At 36.4% G+C, this 16,816-nt stretch overlaps 1 protein-coding gene across 2 annotated transcripts in view; it reads right to left on the minus strand.

Moving 5' to 3' along the window:
- Window positions 1-1,881: 1,881 nt before the first annotated feature.
- SERPINE2 (serpin family E member 2) overlaps window positions 1,882-16,816 on the minus strand; it is a 29,111-nt gene continuing 14,176 nt past the window's right edge. For both annotated transcript variants that reach the window (XM_039332187.1, XM_039332186.1), the window contains exons 2-9: window positions 12,102-12,376; window positions 9,620-9,847; window positions 8,527-8,724; window positions 7,091-7,289; window positions 6,903-7,003; window positions 5,093-5,179; window positions 4,034-4,117; window positions 1,882-2,654 (exon numbers count right to left, since the gene is read on the minus strand). In XM_039332187.1, the coding sequence (XP_039188121.1) occupies window positions 2,617-2,654; window positions 4,034-4,117; window positions 5,093-5,179; window positions 6,903-7,003; window positions 7,091-7,289; window positions 8,527-8,724; window positions 9,620-9,847; window positions 12,102-12,357 (1,191 nt within the window). In that variant the 5' untranslated portion in view covers window positions 12,358-12,376 and the 3' untranslated portion in view covers window positions 1,882-2,616. The remainder of the gene's footprint in view (window positions 2,655-4,033; window positions 4,118-5,092; window positions 5,180-6,902; window positions 7,004-7,090; window positions 7,290-8,526; window positions 8,725-9,619; window positions 9,848-12,101; window positions 12,377-16,816) is intronic.

Raw genomic sequence — 16,816 nt, forward strand, 5'->3', positions numbered from 1 at the left:
TAAGTACTTTATGTAAACAAGCATATGGTAATCTGTACCAGCAGCTTCAATCCCTATGGCTGAAGATCTTGATTTCTACAGGATTGGCTCCTCAAAGTAGAATTTTCCTGCTCTGTGTGTATGCTCTTGATTCTCTCTCGCCAGATGGTTTAGGACAGTGGTGACAAACCTATGGCACGGGTGCCAGAGGCGGCACTCGGAGCCCTCTCTGTGGGCACACATGCCGTTGCCCCAGCCTTGCCTCCGCCCACAACCCCCTTCTCACCAGCAGCCTCTGGAGGAGAGTCGCCCCTGAGCATGGCCCACGCGGAGCATGCAGCCAAGGACATGGCAGCTAGGCAGCGTAGACAAGACTCTGCCCTCACGCCCCAATGCGCACAGTTGATGCTGTGGGGCATGGGCAGAGGGCATGGCCGCCGTGGCGCTGCTGGGCTGCCTGAGCAATCTGCGGCGGGCCCTGGAGGCGGTGAGTGGCCATACGGGCAGGAACAGTGCGGTGGAGTGGGAGTGGGACAGGGGCGGGGCCAGTTTTGGGGCACTCAGTCTCTAAAAGGTTTGCCATCACTGGTTTAAGATGTGGGCTGGCTTTTCCCTCGGTTGCTCTGACCCTATGGAAACATCATTCCAGAGTTTGGGATTGCCCTCCCCTTGTGTTCCAAAACAGATGAAAAATATTACAATATCTTTCTTGGGGTCTTGGGGAATATTTTGATAAGAACTATAGTTGCTACATTTGGTCTATGATTAGAATTTTTTGTATTTGGTAATTTTAAGGTGAAAGTACTTTTATGATCTATTCAATTATTGTGAATAATTTAGAATTTTGGAGTATTGTTAAATAAAATAAAGTTACACTGAACATAGATTTTCTTATGTTACAGTAAAACACAGCAATTTAACACACGTTTTCAAATGTTTTCAGGCAATAAAACCTGTTATTAAACTAAAATTGACAGAATGTGATTTTTTTAAAATTCTTTTTTTTTTCATTCGAGTTCTTGGAGAACCCCAGGATTGAATAGAATACATTTCAGGAAAAAACAATTGATTTAACAATTAATACTGATATCCATGATTTTATATATTTATACATTTTTTCCACATTCAGCTTTCTGGAGCATTTATGCCTGACACAGAAAAATATGCTTCGCATCCATGTGGAGGTTGTTACAAGAATCTTCCATTGAATTGCACCAAAATTATCTTTTAAGAGAAGCATATCTGAATGACATACAAAGCATATATTATTTGGAAGAGTTAAAATACTTTCCAATAGATGAAAAAATTGCAACCTTCTTTCCAGGACATAAGGAAAAAACAAGAGCTTTACCCAGGGTAATTGTATTGTTGGGAAAAGTAGTGTTAACATTTTAAAAATTATTTTAGGGCTATTTCAGTAATCGGCAATTTTTGAAGATATTGGTTTAAAATATTTGTAGCATACAAATATATTTCAGGAAAATAGTTGACATGACATTATTCTCCAATGAAAAGGTAATTCAATGAAAAGGTTTCCTTGTCGAGTTATGTCTGAATCTAGAGCATGGTGCTCTTCTCCGTTCCTTGGCTGAAGGAACCAGCATTGTCTGAAGACATTTTCCATGGTCATGTGCCCAGCATGGCTGTAGGCCAAAGGTGCATGGAATGCTGTTATCTTCCCATTTAAGTGGTACTGATTAATCTATTCACATTTGCATGCTTTCGAACCGCTAGGTGGGAAGGAGCTGGGGCCATAACGGGAGCTCAGTCTGTTGCTCGGTGCTAGAAGCTTGAACCTGGGCTGTCAGCTTTCCAACTGACAAGCTCAGCATCTTTGACTGCTGAGCCATGCCCCCCCCCCCATTGTCCCATATGATATAATAAATTACTAACATACAGACAGCCTGGAACATTTTTCAAATTTACTTAACAGAAGTATTCCAAAATGCAGGTCATTCCTTACAGGAATTATTTTATCACATGGAAATTTCATCTTAGTAACAGTTTACTTTCAACTTTATGAATTGTGAGTAATCGTTTCCCTTCAATATCACTGTGACTCTTGCACTATATTCAACTGTTCATTATGATTTTATTTTCCTTTGTACAAAAAATATAAAATTTAAATCTATAGAATGTGTATACTAGCAACAACAAGTTTACATTACACCAATGTAAAGGCATTAATTGGAACATTAGTTGTTTAAAACTCAAAACATGCACAATCTAAAATAAAAAAATGCTAAAGCTTTCAGTTGCTTTCTAATAGCAAACGCCTCATCCAACTACTGAACTGTAGTAGTAGAAAGGCATAAGCAAATCCAACCCAAACCAAAATTGGACTTGTCCCTTTAATTTAAACTTGGTTTAAAAACAATATGAAATAGAACGGATTTTCAAAAGTTGTTAGCACAGAGAGCTAATCAGTAGTTTTAAGGAACTTTACAATGTTTTCAAAAAGGCATTTTATTCTTCCATAAAGAATTCCAGCTACTTAAGGTTTTATTCCCCCCAAAACTAGATGACCAACGTTTCCAAAGCTAGTTCAGAGCTGAAAAACAGGGTACAAAAATATTTAAACAGTACAAAGGCATCAATCTTTAGTTTTCTTCAGAAGAAAAGAATCTCTTCCTGTACTCAAGGTTTGGTGATTTGTCCCATAAACAAAACAGCACCTAAACAAGAAATATTATTGCAAAATTTGCATTAATTCACAAATACAAAATATTGTTACAAAACCTCAAGACAAACGTTTTCATCTAAACAGCAATTTCTAAAATTACTGATTATTATATAACTACCAGATGGAAGTTAGCAGTTACATTCTCATAAGCCTACAAAGTGTTTAAAATGTTATGGTTTGGCTGTAAGCAGATTCAAATGTAATACCTCACTCTGTTATTAAGTTTATTTCATAAAGAAACCCTTAAACCATGTAAAATATTGTTTTAATTCAGTGAACAATTTATTTTAAAAAATAAAATATCACAGTAAAAGTCTAATTTTTTAATGACAATAATTTTTTAATTTTGCTTATATCAAAATCAGGCACAATAATTAGCTAAATACTCTGCAAGGGAATGGAAATTCATTAAATTTTTATGGCTGCTTATCATGGTAAAAAAATAAGATCATTAAGAAAATAGCTGATAAATGAATCTTTATTTCTCACAAATATTTGCAGATGGGAATTGACCGCTCTGCTTCTTACTGAGTTTAGATGTTTTTAATAAATTACTTGAGGATTTAAATATATTTTAATTTAATTTAATAATTTAATCTAATTTTAATTAATTAGATTTATTATGTTAACTTAGTTGCTGAAAATCTCATCAATATTTTTCTAAAACCAATGTAAAATGTACCTTTGAATAAGTCTTTATTTTATCAGAATACAAAGCTGTGATTAAGAATGATCAAATATCTCATTTATGCTAATGCTGCAGGAATGTTATTTCTTGAATTTTATTTGGTCTTTACTGTATATGAATTTGTGGGAGAGGGGAAGAAATAATTATAAAACACTGAATAAAATATACCATTTACCCCTTCCGAGTCATATTTAGAGGGGAAAATGGTGGTTTCCTAGCACCTGCCTTAGATTTAGTTTAGAATATCAATGAGAAATGGATCAAAGCTCTGAGATGTGTGGCTGACAATTGGCCACTGTGCATCTTCAGTATTGCATAATGTGCCTTTGATGTCCTAAGCTGCCCATATCTGGGAACTGATGCCAGAACTCAGCTCTTCCAAAGAGTTGGCATTTTCTTTCAAAGCATGCATCATAATATGTAGATTAGCTAAGAAATACACTAATGAAACACAGAATATATTTGTTCTGGCAACAACTCCTAAGTGTCTAAATCCTGCACAGCTGCAGATTACTCTGTTCCTGTCAAGAAAGGGCATTTCTTATTAACAATAAAGAAGAATGGAGTTTGGGAACCTTATTTTGAAAGACACGGAAGCAAGTCTGAAATGTTTTTGCGCTTCAGGTTTTGGAGAAAAGCTACCTGAATTTAGCTAATATACAAAAAAAGTATGACAGAATTACCTGTAGGGTTGTGCCGTATGAAGAATAAAAATGGTCGATCCACTACAAACCAAGGAGGTGATGACCGAGCTGTTACAATTGCAGCTAGATAAAGCAGAATAAAAACTTGAATGGTTACTTATTTTTTGGCTCTGAATAGCTACCGTACGAACTGAATTTATCTTTTTACAAGTTAAATTTTAAAAATTCAATATTGGATAAATACTTTTTAAAAAATAAATTATTTTTTTCTCAGTTAGAACAGATCTTAGAAATATGCAACTTTCTATCATGGAAGAAAAACAGCCAGGAGAATAATGCAAATGGTCTAGTTTTAGCAAAAACAGCTTTTTCCCCCTGCCAGTAACATTTGTTTAGTTTTGTATGGTATTCTAAGGGCCATATTCACATTCAAATATAAATATTTAATTATAAATGGATAAAATTCATGTATTCCAAAATGTTCTAAGGAAGAATATGAAAATTTTAACAGGAAAAACAGGATAGTATCATATATACTTTTGATATTGAATACAGATCTTTTATGAATGTATATTTAAAAAAAGATTATATTGTGAGCACAACCAATGTTTTTGTAAGTATGAAGCAAATATGTAACATTTACGATTTCTGTACAATATACCAGCTATTTTGTTTGTACATATAATTAAATTACCTATGCCAAGCTACAGACAGTAAAATGTTTTCTAAATCAATACACATCATTACTTGAAGAAGTATTTTAAGTAGAGATGTTGTAAAATGTAGTATTAAGTTTCAATTTACTATATTTTAGTGCTCAGATTCAGCAATGAGAAGTTTCTTCTATTGGCAGAATTAAATACAGAATCCTTAAATTATACTTATACATATGATTTTAATATTTAGGAAATAATATGTTACATTGTTCAGGCCAAATTCCACATGCTTCTTTATTAATATTTTGTTTTATATAAAAATAAATTCACCAGGCTTTTAAAAGAGTGAGGGGAACTTTTGGCATAGATAAAAATATAGCTTCTTAATGCTATTTCAGTGTTTGTATAACCTTTTGGTGATTTAGATCAAACAAATACTTACTTGTTGCTGCAGAAGCTTTTGTTCCATCTTCACTTACTTCAATTTTTGCTTTTTGCAAGAGCTGAGATACATAAATGTTTTCTGATCCTAAAGGGTCAACCATAATATACATGTATGAATCATTGTTTCATTCCTTCAAAAAGCAAATTCATTTTCAATTATAAGAAAACCCAGAGCAACAGAAGTTAATGAAAATCTGATTCCATACAGATTAATACATATCAAAGTATTTCACACATGGTCCTGATTTTATTTATTTACAGACATTGTTATCTTCATATTTAATAAAAAGTTCCAATGATGATATTCATGTGATATGAATCAGTACAAATTAAAACAATGCATTGCAGGGCAAAACAAAGCAATTATATGCAAACAATGGTTAACAGGTATTAACCACTTATTATATTTGTTTATTCAAATATGAATAAACAATATGGATCCAAGTTCCAGGAAGAATGAATTATTTTTTCTCAAAATTATTCAGTACACAAGCTTTATTTTTTAATTCTTTTATAAAGGGAAAACCAATGCAAATAAGCATTTTTTTAAAAAAAAACAACAAAACAAATACTATATATGCACACCCTGAACAATTTCAAGTTTCAGAAACACTAATCTATGTTTTTGTGAGGCATATAACTTTCACAGGAAATAGCCCAATTATTTAGAAAATATTTCTAAATACCTTCTAAATCTAGGTTCAACTGAAACTGATTAACTGAAAAAAATATTTTCTTAATACCAAAGATTGACTGGGTATATTAGCATTATCAATAGACCTATATACCGCTCCACAGTGCTTTACAGAAGGGTCCCCAACCCCCGGTCCACAAACCATTATTGGTCCACAGGACATTGGGAATCGGTCCATGCAAGCGGTGGATAAGCGCACAAAGCTCCATTTGCACAAGAGGTGGGTGCCAAACCATCCTCCACCTCCACCACTGCCTGTCCATGGAACCAGAAAGGTTTAAGATTGCTGCTTTAAGTACTATCTGAGCAGTTTACAGCATCAGCATATTGGCCCCAATAATCTGGTTCCTCATTTTATCTACCTTGGAAGGATGGAAGGCTGAGTCCATCCTGAGCTGGTCAGGATCAAACTCCTGGCAGTAGGCAGAGCTAGCCTGCAATATAACATTCTAGTATGGCACCACCATAGCTACTATTTACCATTACCATTCAGAACTATCATAATCAGTATGTTTACATGTCTAGAATTTTTACATAATTTCACATTCAGAATTAAAAACATACACATGTTGCAGAAACCAACAGCTTTCCAACCTTAGCTCATTCAACCCATCTTTATGGGTTCATGCACTTTTTGCTACATAATTACATTATTATGTACCGCCCAGAGTGGCCATAGGTGAGTTGGGAGGTTATACAAATTTGATAGACAAATAATAAATGAATGGATCTCAGGACTGAACTAGGCTAAAATAAGGTTGCCTAGTTTTTTGTCTCAAGAATCAGGCACACAAAGCTAGCATGTTCTGCTGATTTTCTCTGTTTATAAATCAGATTTTTCACATTACTGATGTAAACCAAATATGTAATATAGAAAAACATGAACCTCTGACCATACACCAGCCTTATGTAGCCTGATGTTCAGACTATTGAACTATAATTCTCACTAGCCCCAGTCAACACTGCCAATAGTCAATAAAAACAAGAGTTGTGGTTCAACATATGGAACCTATTTCCTGAGAAATAATATAGCACAACAGATTTCCTTTTCAAATTCATATTCAAGAATAATATGTACAAAGTCAAAGCATCACTTTTCTATATGGTAACTCACTTGTTATTTTCGCAAAGTTTGCCCTTGATTGATCAAACATATCTCGAATACCAAGTTCCTTGAGAGGTTCTTTTAAATCTGTTTCTGCTTCTGCTGTAAACCTGGGGGAGCCATATCAAATATATAAGATTTCCTGTAAAACCATCAATTGTATTTTTTCCATTAAAATGAGAAAGAAAATTACATACTTGGGCAAAATGACCTGTACCCTCTTTTGAACCATAGTTGTCATCCAACTCTGTATAGTTTTTGTACTAATATGAGGAATAATAGCAGACAAGGGAGTTGAACTTTCTGCAGGCAAAGCAATCAACATGCTGATACTTTCACCATGATATGGCAGTTCTATAGTATTATACCATAAGTCATTAGGAGTGCTTGTTGTGCCTATAAAACAGGAAGCAAATAAAAATAATTTAAAATATATAAGGATTGGAATAATATAGTGTTATTCTCAGTCAGCCTACAGATGTGGAGGAGGGGGCAATATGAGTACTACTATTGTTCAAAAACTGTTTTTGTATTTTCACACAAAATAAGTTCAAATAGACATGAAATACAGTTAGTAATCTAAGAATGGAATGGAGAAGGAAACCATTTTCCTGACTCAAGTTTAACAAAACCTAATCGGGACATTTTAAATCAGCAATGTCACAATGTTTTATTGGTTTCAGTACCACACACTAACATGCCAACTATGCTAATCAAGGCCAACTCACTCTTCAAATTTGCCAACACGATCAGAAACGAAAGGTACTACCAGGAAGAACCCAGATATTTACAGAATTAGACTACAGGTAGTCTTTGACTTACAACTACAATTGAGCCCACAATTTCTGTTGCTAAGCGAGACATTTGTTAAGTGAACTTTGCCCCAATTCACTACCTTTCTTTCCACAGTTGTTAAGTGAATCATTGCAGTTGCTGAGTTAGTAACAGGGTTGTTAAATGAACCTGGCTTCCCCACTGACTTTGCTTGTCAGAAGGTCGCAAAAGGTAATCACATGAGCACAGGACACAGCAACCATCATAAATATGGCTCAGCTACCAAGTGTCTGAATCTTGATTACATTACCACAGGGATGCTGCAATGGTTGTAAGAGTGAAAAACAGTCACAAGTCACTTTTTTCTGTGCCATTGTAACATTGAACGGTCACCAAATGATGTGTAGTAAGTCGAGGACTTACTGTATTACTATAATATTCAGTATGACTTTAGTCAAAAGTTTTGAACTACTTTATGTATATATAGCCAATGAATGTGCAGTTGTAAAAAGCTTAAGCACTGGATCTCCTACCGAAAATATTAACATATACATTCTCCATTCTTTCGTGGCAATGTGTTTAGGGATTGATATCAAGGTACTTGTTTCACAACAAAGACTGTGAAAGTATGCTTATGATGTTCAGAGATGCTGAGGAGGTAAGACAAGACTCCAAATGGACGCGCCAAGCGTCAAGATATGTGATTACCTTGACTTTCTGAGGAACACTTTCTTGGGTAGCTTTGTGAAGCTCTTTTCTAAATGACCTGCACAATCCCACTAAATATTTTACTTAATCTTAGTCTACAGAATTTTAGAGGAAGGTAAATTTCAGAATTTTAAAATTTTATTGAACATACCACATCGGAACACTGACAATTGAGCCAGCATAGGCACTTGGTAAGTCTTTCCATCTCCTTCATTGAATGTTCGCTTTTTTGTGTTTTCAGGTTGAAATCGGGACCTCCACAATCCCTTAAAATATACTGCATTTATCACTACTAGTCTGGTCAGAGCACTGTCAATATCATCTGGGGTTAGGACACTGTCGATCATACCTAAACAAACAAAATCCAACCTCAATTCAGCAGTAGAAAACAAAGAACATATTTGACATGTTATTATATTAAGTAAAAACTGAAGCAACTTCAGAGGAGTCACATGGTCACTGGATTTTCATGCCACTACACAATCTGGTTAAAAAAAAATTATGCCCACTATTCTATCCTGTATGGACCTTTCATATGTTTTCTCTGGGAAGTGCCTGCTATTCCACGACTTGGGACATTGTACTATAAGGGTTTAAGACATCATGGGCCCTTTTCCCATTAATCTGGCACATAAGAGGAAGCTATATAGAATCCCATCCAACCAGAAGCACCTCAAGTCACTATCCTAACATGTCACAACTCTGCTTGCCATTCCCTTAATTGCCCTCTCTTGCAGTCACTATCCATCTGACTCAATTCTACCCAACATCTCCTTTCCCAATCCCTACCAAATAATGCCCTTCTGTCTTCCTTCAATATGCATACAAAAGACTAAAGCCACAAGCTTTCCACCTTGTCAGTCCAGTTCTCTTAAAATGACTCATGATTTTGTATCCTAAAAGAAATGTAATAGTTCACAAAAATGTTTCTGAAGCAATCTGAACGCTTCAGTGTTTAGCATTTCAGTTTTTCTACTTATGCTTAGGAGTGAGAGTGGCTGGAAAAGGGAAGTAGTAATAGCAAGACACTCAGGATTAAAAATTCTAGGAAGAGATGCTGCCAGATCTGAGGCACTTTTATTACTATACTTAACTATTAGTGTTCACAATCCCATACAAAACAACAGAGTAAATGCAGTATATATTCTTTTATAATGCTTGAAACCAAAATTTAGGCACTGGGGAAAAGAGACAACAAATTAAAGAAGAAACAAGAGACTGAGAAAAAGAAAAATATCACATACCCTCAGTTTTATTTTTGACCCACTGGTTCATAGTGTCAGAAGCAGCATTTGGATCCTTGAAATTTATATTTTTGACAGGGCACTGAAACACTTCACTGTTTCTAGAAATAAAAGATGCTTCCATTTTCAGCCCATTGTTCGCAAAAACTACATTTGCAATTTTAACAATATCCTTATTCTTCCTTGAGACAATAGCTTTGTTTATCTTCTTCAATACTTTACCAGCTCCTGATTGAAAGACAAATTAAGAGAGATATAGACACGTGTATATACACAGACACTTTATAAACAATTGGAAGATTCAATGGCTAAAGGGTATTATCATTTATAAATCTTTTGCTCACTGTTGTTAGATTACATGGCACAATCATATGACTCAAGTTTTCACTTGTCTTATGTGAGATTTTGCTGTTTTGTTGCACTGATTGTGTTGGTTTTATTTTAATTTTATAAATGAACCATTTATTAATAAGGGAGATATATAAAACCAACAATTACTATTTGGGTTAAAGAAGCCAATTAAGGTAAAGGTAAGTATACTTGGCTTTCAGAATCTAACTTGATCTTTTTTACTACAATTTTATTTATTTAGATTTTTCTTTTATCCCACCTTTATTTAATTTATAAATAACTCAAGGCAGTGAATATAGATAATACTCTTTTTTCCTTCTATTTTTCCCACAACAATGACCCTGTGAGGTGGGTTGAGCCGAAAGGAGGTGATTGGCCCAAAGTCACCCAGTTGGTTTTCATGCCTAAGGTGGAACTAGAACTCACAATCTAGAATCTTCCATCAGTGGATCAGAAGAGGATCAGTAATGAAGACACATTTAAGCAATGTTCAAATATTAAAATTTATTAGTACCTGGAATGAAATAATAATTCTCTCTCTCTCTCTCTCTCTCTCATTCTCTCTCTCTCTCTCTCTCTCTCTCTCTCTCTCCTCTCTCTCCTCTATCTATCTATCTATCTATCTATCTATCTATCTATCTATCTATCTATCTATCTATCTATCTATCTATCTAAAATTTATGCTGCCCATCTTTTCCCTATATGTTGACTCACAAACCTATGGAAGAACTTTCTGAATTTTGACAATGCTAAAAACAAATCTAGGAAGCAGGAATTCTTTGTGATCTATTATAGCTCATCATCCATCAGTAGATGCCAATCTGCTGCTGTTCACCCTGAATTTCTAGAGGCAAACAGGTCAGCTTGCAACAAAAAGAAAAGTTTGTGTTGCATCCTACAGCCTTTATTATTTCTGACCCAATCAGATACACTGAACAGATAGTATCTGTAGGAGAGATGGAAGGAAAATCACTGTATATATGTCAGAGTATTTAAACCATGGTTCTATTCCTCTGGTCACCCTATTGCATAGATCAGTGGTGGCGAACCTATGGCACACGTGCCAGAGGCAGCACACAGAGCCCTCTCTGTGGGCACACGTGCTGTTGCCCCAACTCCCCCGTGGCCCCCTCCTCATCAGCAGCTCCTCCCCCAGAGGAGAGTCGCTCCTGGGCACGGCCTGCATGAAGCAGCACAGCCAAGGACATGGCAACCGGGCAGCATGGACAAGATTCTACCCTCGCACACAGATGATGCTGTGAGGCATGGGCAGATGATGCTGTGGGGCGTGGGCAGAGGGCATGGCCGCCATGGCGCTGCAGGGCCGCTTGTGGGCCATGGAGGCAGTAGGTGGTCCTGCGGGTGAGCAGGGCAGTTTTGGGGCACTTGGTGTCTAAAAGGTTTGCCATCACTGGCATAGGTAATAAAGACCTCTAGTTTGAAAAGTGAAGCTCATAGTAAACAAAAAAAAGCACTACACAGTTATTAGTCATTAAAGCAATCTGTGACAAGTTGCTGTTTCTCTTGTTAAGATGCAATACAAAACATTAAATAGAAAGTTTCTGGGAAAAACAATAAGGGTGTGGGCTAGAAAAAGCACTAAGATGAGTAGAAAAAAAAGTAGAATTCTATAAAGTTTGATATGGCAACAACAATGATATAGCAACTGCTCCCCCCCTCCCCCCAACAGTCAGATTATACTGTTAAATTGCCAGGAAGCACAATAATATTTTATAAATATCATGCAAATGTTCACACGGATATGTATGCATCCTGCATCAGGAGCAAGAGGCAGGTGGCATTTTGTTCTTTCTGCACATTTTTGGCAATGAAATTCAATCCTGCTTACTCTGGAACCAAGAAATTAGTTCTTGTTAGATTTACTGTGCTTTAGCATTTGTGCCAAACACTGGAGCCAAGAATGCCTTCTGGTATGAGAGATAATGCTTCACTGTCATCTACTTAGTATGCGTTAGGACATGATAACTGCTTAATGTACTGAACAACAGTAAGCTCTGTTTTCCTATAGATTTCTTTATGTGCTTATGGAAAAGTTATGGCACAGATGAATTTATTTCAGAAATTAATACAAAAAGCCCAAATCTTGAAATAATAGATCAAAACCACTGACCATTTACACTGTATCTCATCACTGTAGTCAGCTGCTTCTTTGTCTTGCTGTCTGCTCCTAGTTGAAGCATCCCAAGCACTGATGCAATTCCATGTGGAGAAACCACAACATTTTCGCCAGCTCTGGTTTTGACCAGCTGATTGAAAACTTGGATTCCAATGTCCGATCCCAATTCCTCGAGTGACAAATGATTTTGAGGAAAGCACAAATAGGCTGAAATCAAGGCAGCGAAGAGGAGAGGAAAATGCCAATACATGGTACCAATCTAGAACAACCTGAAAAAGAACAAAGAATGTATACAACATGAAATGGCCCAAACCAATTGAGTCTGGTGTGTGGATGTTTCTTCTAAAACTCCTAACTACCAGGGCCCATAGTACTTTATCCAGCTTCACAGATTCAAATTTTAAATCAGTCCCCCACTCATAAAAACTGCACCACCACAAGAGGAAAAGCTGCCAATTATTTGCAGCAAATTGTTAACAGAAGTAAAATAAATCCAGATTCAGTGCATGATGATTTATGCTATTATGTCAGTATCTCCACAGTACCACCTTAAGCAATACAGCAGCTTTAATTGCAACATATTTTAAAGAATGCTAACTCTGTTATATTTGCTTCTAAGAACATCCTTTTACAGGAAAGCTTTTTTACAATTTGCCTATTAATTTAATGTATCTTAATTCTACTTATGTTTTGCTCTCTGGAATGAAATTGTAGAAAATCTTATTTTACTTATGAACTCCAAGTCTGATACAGAATAAATTAAATGTTTAAGCACTTTCATTCCTTTAGCTTGAATGCACTGGAAACACCTTTCTTTAATTGTTCAAAGAATAATATTTGATTTTGCAGGCAATAAGCAACACTGATCAAGGACGAGCATCTTTTTGTGTATGTTCTCAGAATGGGAGATGGTAAGAAGTTGAAACAAAGTAAATAATTTAGGAAAAAACTTAAGAGTCTTTGTTTAAAGGCTTTTTCAGACACACCATGCTTTAGTAGGAATAAAAATTTCTATAAGTATACTAATACCTTGAATACCTTGAGTATTCAAAAAGGATAAGTGGATAATCTAACTGCTGTGCAAACAAAGCTCCTCTCTCTGAAATGTTAAGGCAAATACATCATTTGCAAAACTGCTCTGAAACTTAGTCCCCACAGTAATTTCTTTCACCGGCAATCACTCTAATGACAGTATTTGCTCAATCTCAGTAACTTTAAGTTGTGTAGACTTAAACAACTCCCTGGATTCTCCAAATAGCATGCTGGGTGAGAAAGTTTTTGAGGTTGAGAAAACATTGCTGTGCAATATCATCCTAATAGTTACAAACTTGCAGAAAGTGAGTAGGGAAGGCACTGTTTGAGTCTCTATAGTAAGTATGTTCAATAGTCCAAAAGCTACCACGGGCAAGGCCCACTTCCTTGACTAACTCCCATTAATTACATAAGGAAGGTTTCTAAGCAGAACTCTCAAGGTAATTGGATCAAATGAATGCAATCAATTTTTACAGGAAAAAATCCTGATGAAAGTGCTGTACTGGATTTAAAGGGCAAGGACTTTGATTAGGACCTAGAAGTCGATAAAAAATCAGGGCAGTGCTCTCAAAACCAGGATTACCCTATAAAGGCAGAGATAGTTTTGTATATAGTGCAGAAGTCTTGTAAGGGACATAGCTATTTTAATACTTCAAAAACAAATGCTTTCTTCATACTAGCATGTTCCAAAAAGCAGCTCCTTTAGCTAAAATATGTAATTTTTCATCATATTTTAATTTTATAAGAATAAAGTAACCTAGAAATTAGATAGCCAATTTGATCAGAAGGGGATCAGCATAGGTCAAAAAGTACTCTTTTTTCAGTAAATACAAGTATTTAATTCATCTAAAAAAAATACAGCTTTTTAATGAACTGGAATAATTATTCAATTAACTAGTTCACAATACTTTTAGCAGAATACATATAATAGGAAGAACTGTGAAGACTTCAGTTTAGCTCTTGCTTTCCTACTTTGTCATTTGCATTTCAGTGAACAAAGCTCAACAATCTTACACAAAAGCAATTCAAATATAATTATGTATTTAGATTATTAACTAAGCTTGCAATGTAACTTAATATAAAGAAATGGACTGTCTGCTCAGATTTTATTTGTCACATTTTTTAATCATCCATCTTCCGTAGAGAAAGAAATTTGTCTAAAGCAGGGGTCTTCAAATTTGGCCCTTTTATGACTTGTGGACTTCGACTCCCAGAATTCCTCAGCCAGGCACGCTGGCTGAGGAATTCTGGGAGTTGGAGTCCAGAAGTCATAAAAGCAGTTGGTGTCAAACTGCTGGCCCGCAGGCCGGATACATCATAGCAAAACCGTGCCTACCCCATTGCCGGCAATGGCAAAAAAGTCGCAAAACATCGCAACACGTCACATGATGTTGCAAGTTTGACATCCCTGGGTTAAAGCCACACAAAATAACAAAACAATTCAAATGTACCTTCACTCAGCCTGGGATGATGGGAAATGTAATCCAAAATACTGACAGCACCAGGCTGAGGAAAGTATTAGAATAGTCCGCATATTGTACTATAAATGGATAGCTGCTTTCCAGGACTAGATTGCAATGTAATAATTTCTTTCACATAAGCAGCTAAATGGGCACAGCCTGCATGATTTTGAGAGGAAACGAGAAAATATACAAGCTCTTTATAAAAGAAGAAATAAAAAAAGATAAGAAATCAACCTTTTTTTGGAATAGAATAGAGCTGGAAGGGACCTTGGAGGTCTTCTAGTCCAGCCCTCTGCTCAAGGAGAAGAATGTATACATCTCAAGACATATGATTGTCTAGTCTCTTCTTAAAAATCCCCAGTGATGGAGCGCCCACGATTTCTGGAGGCAGGCTATTCCACTGGTTGATTGACCTCACTGTCAGGAAGTTTCTCCTTAATTCCAAGTTGCTTCTTTCTTTGATCAGTTTCCAACCATTGTTTCTCATCCTTCCCTTTGGGGCTCTGGTGAATAATGTGACCCCCTCTTCCTTGTGGCAGTCCCTGGCTCATAGTTAAGCGATTGTCCACTAGGACTCCAAGATCTCTCTCACAGTTACTGTTTTTAAGCCAGGTCTCGCCCAATCTGTACTTGTACCTTTGATTTTCCTGCCTAAACGTAAAACTTTGCTTTTCTACACACTGAAACTCATTTTATTGGATAAGACCCATTGTTCAAGTTTGTCTAAATCTTTTTGTATCCTGAGTGTTTCTTCTGGGGTATTGGCTATTCCTGCCAGTTTGGTGTCATTTGCAAATTTGATGAGTTCCCCTTCAATTCCCTCATTTAAGTCATTGATGAAGATATTGGATAATACTGGGCTTAAGACCGGAATCTTGTGGTACCCCATTGCTTACTTCTCTCCATGTGGATGTAGTGATTGAGGACTACTCATTGAGTACGGTTTGTCAGCCAGCTATAGATCCATCTGGTGGTGATATTGTCTATTCCACCTTTTTCTAGTTTACCAACTTGTGGGATGTTATTTGATAGGATCAAAAATTAAGTTTTTTAAAAAGTAAAAGTGGTCTTCAAAGTGAACTTAATCAGGGTTAAAATATGTATATTGTGGTTTCTGATAGCTGTTAACAGGATTTCCTTTTGAGCAGGACTTAATGATAAGGCTTTAAGGATTTATTTTTAAGTAGGGAGAGATTTCTCTTGCTTTATTGTGATAAATTGATTATAAAATTTATTTTTAAAACATTAAGGTGTTACTATTTCTCTCATTGGAATTAAGATTGCCGGGAGAAATATCAACAACCTAAGATATGCAGATGATACCACTCTAATGGCAGAAAGTGAAGAGGAACTAAAAAGCCTCTTGATGCAAGTGAAGAAGGAGAGTGCAAAAGTTGGCTTGAAACTCAACATTAAGAAAACCAAAATCATGGCATCCGGCCCTCTCAATTCCTGGCAAATAGATGGGGAAGAAATGGAGGTAGTGACAGATTTTATTTTTCTGGGCTCAAAGATCACCTCAGATGGGGACTGCAGCCAAGAAATTAAAAGACGCTTGCTCCTGGGGAGGAAAGCTATGGTAAATCTAAACAGCATACTAAAAAGCAGAGACATCACCCTGCCAACAAAAGTGCGCATAGTCCAGGCCATGGTTTTCCCAGTTGCAATGTATAGCTGTGAAAGTTGGACCATAAGAAAGGCTGAGCGCCAAAGAATTGAGGCCTTTGAACTATGGTGCTGGAGAAGACTCCTGCGAGTCCCTTGGACTGCAAGCGATTCAAACCGGTCAGTCCTAGAAGAGATCAACCCCGACTGCTCTTTAGAAGGCCAGATCCTGAAGTTGAAACTCAAATACTTTGGCCACCTAATGAGAAGGAAGGACTCACTGGAGAAGGGCCTAATGCTGGGAAAGATTGAGGGCAATAGAAGAAGGGGACGACAGAGAATGAGATGGCTGGATGGAGTCACTGAAGCAGTAGGTGTGAACTTAAATGGACTCCAGAAGATGGTAGAGGACAGGAAGACCTGGAGGAACGTTGTCCGTGGGGTCGCAATGGGTCGGACACGACTTCGCAATTAACAACAACAATTTCTCACATCTATTTAGAGACTTTTACTTATTAGGTCTGAATTATTACGACTTGATTATTGATAAAGTATGAGATATGGGAAGAATATTTTTTAAAATTGAAATACAGGTCATCTTCAACCTAT

Source organism: Crotalus tigris, unplaced genomic scaffold (assembly GCF_016545835.1).
Source record: "Crotalus tigris isolate CLP2741 ecotype Arizona unplaced genomic scaffold, ASM1654583v1 scf7180000024453.458620722:586385, whole genome shotgun sequence".
NCBI classification, from domain to species: Eukaryota; Metazoa; Chordata; class Lepidosauria; order Squamata; family Viperidae; genus Crotalus; species Crotalus tigris.